Source organism: Pungitius pungitius, chromosome 5 (assembly GCF_949316345.1).
Source record: "Pungitius pungitius chromosome 5, fPunPun2.1, whole genome shotgun sequence".
Taxonomy (NCBI): domain Eukaryota; kingdom Metazoa; phylum Chordata; class Actinopteri; order Perciformes; family Gasterosteidae; genus Pungitius; species Pungitius pungitius.
Genome location: NC_084904.1, coordinates 11,939,733 through 11,948,912, shown reverse-complemented (window position 1 = coordinate 11,948,912; position 9,180 = coordinate 11,939,733). Strand labels below are relative to the sequence as shown.

The window sequence follows — 9,180 nt, the reverse complement described above, 5'->3', positions numbered from 1 at the left end:
TTATATATGTCCTCCTTAAAACGTAGCTTTTAAAGTTAACTAGGTCAGAGGATCCACTATGCTCATTCTAAAAAGACAACACGGCTTGATGAGTGGTAAAAACGTCATTTACTATAAATATTGGAGGCTGGAAGCTCACTTTTGGTCCATTTGACCATATATTGATAACTTCCTAAAGAAAGTTGTGCAAAAACGTTGATTACGATCTGCGGCAATAAACTCATAATAGACAGCTTAAGGGACTTCTGTTTCGCAGGAGTTCAGAGAGCAGGGGGGCAAAGACTCAAGAGACCAGGACTCCTTTTCTAGAAGGTTTATTAAGGCTTTAAATACAAGGAACCCATGTGTGGATAAATATTTAATAACAGCGTTCTGATGTCACTAAATACACAGGGCTGTATCTTGTAGATAGACAGAGCTTGTCCGTTAGTAGTGGTAAGAGGTGATTAGTATTACAAAAGTGTGCCAATAAAAACAACATCAAATGAAGAAAACAGCTTTAAGACAAACATACATTCCAATGATTTTCATATTATGATTTCTTAGAACATTTAATCCAGGCCCGATAACCGGAGTCAGTGCTGACAAGTGACGAATACAGATCTACAGGAATAATAACCCATTTAATGGTATAGTTTGATGGGATTGGATTCAGATGACTTAAATGTATCGGAGCAGAAATCCACTGAAGGCAACACCTGTCCCTCTATAGTGTCACAAGTATCAATAATTACAGTCCACTGCCTAACTATTAAAAAGGCAGCAGTAATACTGAGGAGAATAAAACCTGGCAAATGTTTCCTATGTAATCTAAATAAATAAATCACAAATTACACATAAAAAAGGGATTTGCTTTTGATAATCTAACAAATTGTAACGGAGCGAGAATCTTCACCAATTTCAATCCAGAGAAAACCGCAAAGAGAGAATTTGTATCTATGGCACAAAAGTCTGCAGATGCGACGGCCAACATAAAGAAAACGTTTGGGGACAAGGGAATGGCTAGAAGTAGGTTGAGCAGGGATGTGTGGCTTCTGTGAGAGGAAACGAGAGTCCAGCTCTCGGGAGTCATCCTAAATGTCGGAGCCCATCTCAGCACATTGTTTGTCTGATATGTGTGTAGCTAGAGACTCAATGATGTCCAACAGCAGCAGCTGGCTGAGAGACCGCAGGTTTGGGAGCTTGGATACCTTTGGGAGGGGAGGAGAGCAAAAAATGAAATAACTTGGTTGAAGAGGCTAAAAAAAAAAAAAAAAAAGATAAACAGAAACAGTAACAACACAGCCAACACTGCAGTGAATCCGGGTGAAAATTGAGTGCTTTGCTGCTTTTGGAATAACAAACAATAATCGGAGTGGTACTATGACCCTTGTGGCGACGAGGTGCTTGTACAGCCGGCCGGCCGGTAAACAGTCTCCTCTCTACTTAGCAGATGGAGGGGGATCCACTAGGAGGCCAAAGGTGTCAGTGTCCCACAAAGGAGACAAGCCTACAGAGTTAGCTCAGCTGCAGCAAGTGGGCAGCAAACCCCCAGGGCTCCGGATAGAAGCGCACCCACCTTAATGAACTGGTGGACAATAATGTGCAGACAGTGCTTCTTCATGTCTAGAGCCTGGGTATTATCAGCTGCCTCCAGAATCTGAAGCATTGAGGAGAGAGTATGTTAACAAATGATTCACTCTGCATACAAAAATGTCTTTGAGACAACATGAAGAATTAGGTCACAGCTCCCCCCTTCCCCCCGTGGGTGAAAACAAATACCTGCAAGACATTCTCCACAGTGACGTTCATCTCCAGATTCTGCTTGCAGTACGCCTGCAGCCTGTTGTTGGAAAAACCGTAGTAATATGGTGCAGCAAACAGATAGCTGTTATAACAGGTTAAAGAATTCAACAAATAATTGTCTATGTGCCACAAGCAGACAAATAACTTAGCTTTTGAAAAAATACAAAAAGTTACATGTAGTTTCCTCCAAAGCAAAAAGTGACCACAACTGAGAAAAACTGATAAAGAGCATTTCCTAAAAAATCCACACAACGGCTGAATACAAATCGAACATTTTCAATATGGACACAGATCATCCAATGTTAAGCAACGTGATGGTCTGACACGCTCCATCTGACATCATGCTGCGCGTGTGAAAACGTAACCGGCATTAATATCGGATTCCACAAACAGCTCATCGCCGATGGCAAATGTTTTTCCTAAAAACCATTACCAACTCCTTTGTTAATAGTTAACACCTACATTTTTAGAACATAATCACTCAGAAATACCTAAATAAACCACAACTGGTTTTTAATCTAAAAAAAAACCCATACTTCTGGTTTGGCGGCCGTTCACAGGTGGAACGCCACTAAACCTGTCTACCGCTCTGTAGGAACACAATTCCATACATATCTGCAACAATATGTTTTGAGTTTCCACAGAAGATAAGGGATCAAAGTTATTAGAGAAGTACGTTTTCAATTTACTGTTACGGGGAAGTCTCCCAGCCACTCAGTTCTTCTTATTCCACTTTGACGCCTCCAAAGTTCCCTTTTCAAAAAGGATGTTGATTCTGCAATCATTTATTTTCCTCAACTTTGTAAAAATGTTCATTAGAGATGATTATAAATGCATTATTATGGCCGGACTCAATGGACTGCCTGGAAAGTACTTAATCTGGTGAGTGAATATAAAGTAAGCTGAATTTGAGAAGGATACAGGGAATCTTCTGGAGGCATGTTGACATCGCCATAGTAGATGTAACGCAGCATGGATTCAAAGGCCTGCTTACTGGGAACCATCTCACCGATGGAGATATTTACCTGGCCGTCCACAGGCATGAAGGAGCGGAACATTGCTTCAAAGTAACTGCATAGAAATATAGAAGGTTAAAAAGAGTAAATCACTCTGCTGAAATTCACCAAAATGCCTCAAAGGCCAATGGTGAAAAAATACAAGGGCCCTAAAATGTTTGTATAGTATTAAAAATGCTGGTTAGACTACGTTCCAGTTTGTTTCACAACACAATGACTAAGTTGTTTCTTTAAATTGTCACAAAATAAATGATTTTGGCAAAGATCTTTAAACCTGATGGAGCAGTCAGGCGGGAGAGCGTTTGTGTGCAAAGCACTGAATGCACATGCAATTGCAGAGCAAAATAATGAGGTTGCCATCATTGAACCGGTGCGATAACTCGCTGCACGTTTCTCAAACAGATGATGCAAACGGTGTGGTCCCGACCTCGATCGGGCTGCCAGAATAGCTTGATGAGCAGGACGAGGTTGTCCGTCTAACAGCAGGATGATGTTGCAGAACTCCAGGCCGCCTCCCTCCAGGTAAGCCTTCATGTCCTGGACCAGCGAGGTCCCGATGTCCACCGGCTGGTCCGAGTACAACCTGAGAGGAGGCTGCTGCTTTCGCCGCACGATCTCCACAATCAGCGGAGTGGAGAGACGTTCAAACTCCTTCGTCATGATCACCTGGTTGAAGTGTGATTCCTTCACCACAAAGTTAAGGCAATGTTCCTACGGGGAGAAATCAATTGTGAGCATGAAGAAAAGAATAAGTGGTTATTCTACTGAACTATCCTGATTGAAAGTGTAACACGTGTTGTACCGGGGACATTCTGAACTTTAACCACTGGAGGGCAGTACACATTCAATCAGCAGCAGGTGTTAAATAAGTCCATAACAGTTATCCAGATGCACCTTGAGTTGGTCCAGTTGCAGCTTGTTGGCATTTTCACAAACACTGAGAACATTCTGGAGATCCACAGATGCCTCAATATACTGCACACACAGCTGCTCGAGGCGGGACAGCTTAAAACTAAGGGCCAGTTTGTATACATCCATGATTAGAAGAACATCCTGCACATGACCTATGGAGGGAAGCAAAGAAAGAAAGAACGAGGTTGTTCTTCTCTGCTGGGGATCGCTGCAGTTACAGACTGATCAGAGCGAGCGTGAAGAGAGAAGTACCTCTGCGTGGGTACTGTATCTTGTCCGTGTAAAGGAACTGCATTAAGACCTCAAAAGGCTGGGCCTCGGCTTCTCTGATGGACACCTCTAGCATCGGCCTGTTGGCTGCTGGCAGATCCCTCGGGCTTCCAGCAGACCCATCGCTTTCCTCGCTGCTCTCCTGCTTAGCCTTCTGCACACAAAGACAGAAGATTGTTTAAATAGCAACAATTGCTTTACCATTTCAGGAGAGGTCCCTCTATAAATGGTGCTCATTGAGCATTACAATGGTAGAAAACGTTTAATAAAAAACAGAAATAACATTTTATTTTAAGTGAGGGTAAAACTAATTTTAGGAAAAAAGTGTTTTTCCTATTCCCATGCATAAATTAATCAAAATTATCTTATACTGATCTACTTTACATTGAAATTTCTTGTAAATCATTTATTTGTCTGTATACTGAGATGCAGTAGACACGGGATTGGTTAACCCAAACTCATGAACCCACACATGAAAGGACATGTTTTCAGTTTCAATTTGTAAGTTAAGTCGGCCTGAACTCTGTTTGACCTGTATAAATGTAATGGAAGAATATGGAACAGATACCATAAATGATCATGAGACGCGGGTGCGTGCATCCTTCCTTAAGTGGAAAAGCTCATTTGGAATGAACACGTATTCTTTCTGCTTGTCCAACATTATGTCTGTGTCTGCTGTTTGATATATGAATGATGAAACAGAAACTGAGTCATGTACACGAAACATCAGTGAACTGGGAATTTGATTATCTTCATGTGATGACATTGTTTGAATTTGGGTTTTCCCCAAGAGTGATAGTTGAGTGAAATAAACAGAGATGCCATTTTATTTTTAAACGTTACAGTCTATTAATATCTTCTGATAACAGCGATAGTCTCAGAGGAAATGAAGTGTGTTCTAACCTGTCGCTGCCTATCCCAAGCCTGCAGGATTTTCTTCCGCAGCCACTGACATCTTGCAGTCACTATGGCAATATGCCCCAAGACTCTCTCCTCCCTCTGTGAAAAACATGAGTGAACATAAGTCATCTTAGCTGGGTAGTGTATATGTCACCATGTAATTTTCTTCTGCAGATTAGAGAATTATTTCCTGTGTATCACAAACTTACCTCGCCCAGAATAAACTCCACATCACAGAACTGACGATTCTCCCACAGTTTGCCATAATCCTCATGGAGAGTGCACTTTGGATAGCAGGAAAACTGCAAGAGGAAAATATTGATATTTTCAAGAGGTGTATTACTTTTAGTGCAAACAAGCTTAAAAGCTTACTTTAGTGAGGAAAAACAGTGTCCAAGTGATGCATAACTATTTAGAGCAAGTGCCTTTGCATTTCAACAAAACATTATTCTGACACTAACCTGGAATCTGTACATCTCCCCACTCCGTACGTTGTTGTCCACAGTTCCTCCGAAGATGTACATGGCATCTTGAATCACAGCCGCAGCATGGAAGAGTCTTCCACTGGGCATCTGAAGGAGGGTAAAAGTAATTTCACATGTTTGGGATATTGTTCCACCAGTCCTATTGTCTAGTGATACTGTCTTTTACCTCACTGTCCATGCTGGGATGGATCACCTCCCAGCTCTGAGAGTCCACGTCGTAACAGTGCAGTTCGTTGGGCAGGGTGTTGTCGGCCGCACCTCCAAATACATACAGGTGACGGTCAAAGGCAACCATTGTGTGGCCGTAACGTCTTTGGGGAGGTGGAGGCGAGCCCCGCAGTAAGTGTTCGGTTGGGATGCGTGTCCACCTGAGAAGACAGAGTATAGATTATTCCCATGTAACACTGAGGTAAATCATGGACACAAGATTAATGTGTTCTTACATGTGGCCCTTGAACTCAAACTGGAAGAGGTTGTTGGTGATTTTGGCTCCACTCTGACCAGAAAACACAAACATCTTGTTCCTGCATACGGCTACAGGGAAGTTGCAGCAAGATGGAGGAATCTCACCACTCTGATCAATCTGATTGACACAAAGGCAGAAACCGAGATGTAAATGCAAAAATTACAGTCTTGGTGAGCGTTGTGCTCACAATGTCTTTCAGGTTATAGTTTTCGGAAATGTATTATACTGGCCTCTTCCCAACAGGCATGTTCTCGATCTTGTAGATTGATGGTCCACATGTCATTCAGCCTGCATGCAAGGGAATTATCTTCCATTATTATATGCAGAAACCAAAAAGCCAATTGTTACTAAAGAAATAAAAACTTAAATATACCTGGCATTCCCATCATAGCCAGCAAATATCCACAGTTTATCACTATAGACCGTGGCCCCATGTGCAGAACGAGCCACTGGTAAGCTGAAAGAGAGAGCAGGATAGGAGGACTGAATTTGATTAAACCCAAAATGCACATAGATTTTAAAAGGAAAAAGGTTGATCTGAACTGATAGATAGTATGCCCTCATCATTCCTCACAAAATAGTTGATTCCATGAGAATGAGGAAAACAATATTCCCTGCTATTTGAATCTAACAAGGCCACCAAGGAAAATTCTTAATATGCTTCAATTTAGAAGTATATTCATTGCAAAAAAACAAGAGCAAATTGTAAATTTGCAGTGTGATATGAATGCTTTTACTATTTAATACAACAAAATACATCTTCAACACTTTACCTGCCCTCCACTTTCCATTCAGTCCACTGCCCTGTTGCAAACTTGTACTCAAAAAGGTCATTTTTGTTTTTTAGGTTTGAGTTTGAGTAGATGTCTCCAGTGTAGCCCCCTGAAAAATATCAAATCCGTCATTATTTCCCAGATACCTCATTTATGTTTTGCATGAATGGCATTCGGTTTATAAACAGTTACCAAAAACAAACATGCTGCTGCCATAGACCACAGCCGAATGATGGTATCTGGGAGCAGGTGGAGATCCAGTGGTGAAGGCCCTGTAGTGAATTTCACAATAAATCCCTTTTCACAGTGTGTAACTCATTTAAATCACTAATTTAAAACGGAACAGGGCATGAACGCAGACGTACCGACACCACGAGCAGTCCTTCACATCGAAACGGAGCAAGTCGTTCAGCATGTTCTTTCTATTAGGCGACAGGAAGCGTCAATGCAGGTCACGTGGTGGACAACGAGTATGAAGCAAGAACGCCGCTCTGCTGCACCAGTACTACTCACCCATTATCTCCCCCAAACACGTAAATAGCGTCTCTGTATGCCACAACAGTGTGCTTACTGCGCCTGGACGGAGTAGAGGAGAGTCGGGGTGAATATACGGCTGTACAGATGCAGATCAAGCCGGTGGAAGTCAGTTAAACTGCACCTACTCATCTGTCAACATGTTACCTTGCACCAACAAACTCATCACACGGAGGGAGTCTTCTCCAGCGATGGACGGTCTCGAACGGGCCAAAGTTTAGCGTCAAATATTCCACGCTGTCGGAGCAACTGTGGTCGAAGTCAACACTCGGGGCCACTTTGGTTGATTTTAAGGACATTGTTGCCAACTCATCCGGCGGAATCACCTGGTCAGGGCCACTCGTCTGCAGACACCGCCGCGGTCCACGCCATCGTCAGAAGTCAGTTAACAGCCGCGTGTCCGTGGTGTGACCCTGTGGATACAAAACACGTCGGCTTTATTTGCGTTAGAGTATCATGGTCTTTCTCGGCTAAAACATAATAATAAATTGAGCAGTTTAGCTCGCCCTTGCTAGCTAGCCATCTAAGCTACATGCTAACCTGCGAAACAAACGCACGCTAACGGTCACAGACGACTAACCGGCAACGGACGGCTGCCGACGTTAAACTCAAGCGCTTCTATACGGTCCGATATGTGAAGCTTGTGATCATACGAAGCGAAGGAGTCCGCGACAAGGCACTAGCAACATGGCTAACGTTAAACTAGCAAAACAAGCCCTGTCATCGGGAACTACGCCCCCAAGAGGGAGACCATGTGAGTCACTTCCGGTCACAATAAACTAAACAAATAAACACATGTGGATCATCTATATCTCTTCCAAAGGGTTTTCACAATGAGATCCAAGTGTTCTCTACAGCTCTACATTGAAATACCCGGAAGGATTTTGGACAACCTGGCAACAGAAATGTCATCCTTAATAATGTTTTATTATTTATCAACTACTTACAAAAATGACTATTTACGTTGCATATACAGTATATTCTCAATGTATAGTGTCGTCTAATTTATCTGAATAAATGATTTCATCTGTGACACAGTTTATTTGGGTGAGTGTACACTTTTGATGTAAAATATATACCTGCTATATATACATGTCTATTATATCAACATGAGTATAAAACATGAGTATAAAACATGTTGAACAACCCCAAATGTCTGCATGTCCCTGATTAGGAGTGTTTTGCAGGTGAAGATCGTTAACTTTCTGCCTATTCTGCAAGCAAACAAGTTACCTTATTTGTGAGCAACAAATGTTTACCTGAGCTCAAAAAAGCTTATCGCGATCAAATAACTGATAAGCTGAAAGGAAACGTTGAGTCACGTCGAGTCATCATTGTATGGAAGCCCATTTCCGCCACAAAAAAAAAAAAAAAGAGTCGAAATTATGACTTAAGAAAGTCGAAATTATGACTTAAGAAAGTCTAAATTATGACTTAAAAAGTCGAAATTATGACTTAAGAAAGTCTAAATTATGAGATAAAAAGTCGAAATTATGACTTAAGATATGCGCATGCGCAGCTTCCGTGACGCGGTCACAACGTCGCTGGTTTTGCAATGTATACGCTATCCTTTGTGATGTTGATTCATACACGGAAATTAATACTGTTAGTAATCAGCGATGTGTTTTCTGTATTCCTCAAAGGGGGATGACGTTACAGCAACATCAACATAGCTACTGGTTTTTGAACCTACTGGTTTGGCTACGCGTGCGTGTTTGTTTTGCCCCGACAGCGGCAGAGGTTGTCTGCCTCGGTCACCTGATCCGTCACACATTCGCAAACATATTGCTGAAAATGTTCAAAATGCATCCCATATCCAATGCAGCGATTACGATTGTATAAGTGAGCACTACATCACTGCCACGTATAAAGAAATACAGAACATACAAGAACATACATTTATTAAAAGATCGCCGCAACCTGGATTCGACCCATGCAGTCGAGCAAAACAGAAACACTTTATAAGACAGCGGCGCTACGCCGTCGGCCAACCGAGCTGTCCGGTGCCGCTGCTGATTTCAATACGTCTTATAAAGTTG

General features: G+C 42.1%; 1 protein-coding gene across 1 annotated transcript; it reads right to left on the bottom strand.

Annotated features, from left to right (window-relative positions):
• Nucleotides 1-298: 298 nt before the first annotated feature.
• On the bottom strand, nucleotides 299-7,910 carry lztr1 (leucine zipper like post translational regulator 1). The gene is given in 20 exon segments (XM_037483035.2): nucleotides 299-1,190; nucleotides 1,559-1,639; nucleotides 1,762-1,867; nucleotides 2,707-2,856; nucleotides 3,229-3,512; nucleotides 3,696-3,865; nucleotides 3,966-4,137; nucleotides 4,887-4,982; nucleotides 5,093-5,185; nucleotides 5,345-5,531; nucleotides 5,533-5,736; nucleotides 5,812-5,951; nucleotides 6,065-6,122; nucleotides 6,208-6,291; nucleotides 6,608-6,716; nucleotides 6,800-6,879; nucleotides 6,973-7,029; nucleotides 7,121-7,183; nucleotides 7,289-7,554; nucleotides 7,722-7,910. Coding segments are annotated over 19 exon segments (2,403 nt in total). The 5' UTR covers nucleotides 7,441-7,554; nucleotides 7,722-7,910; the 3' UTR covers nucleotides 299-1,073.
• Between the last annotated feature and the right edge of the window lie 1,270 nt (nucleotides 7,911-9,180).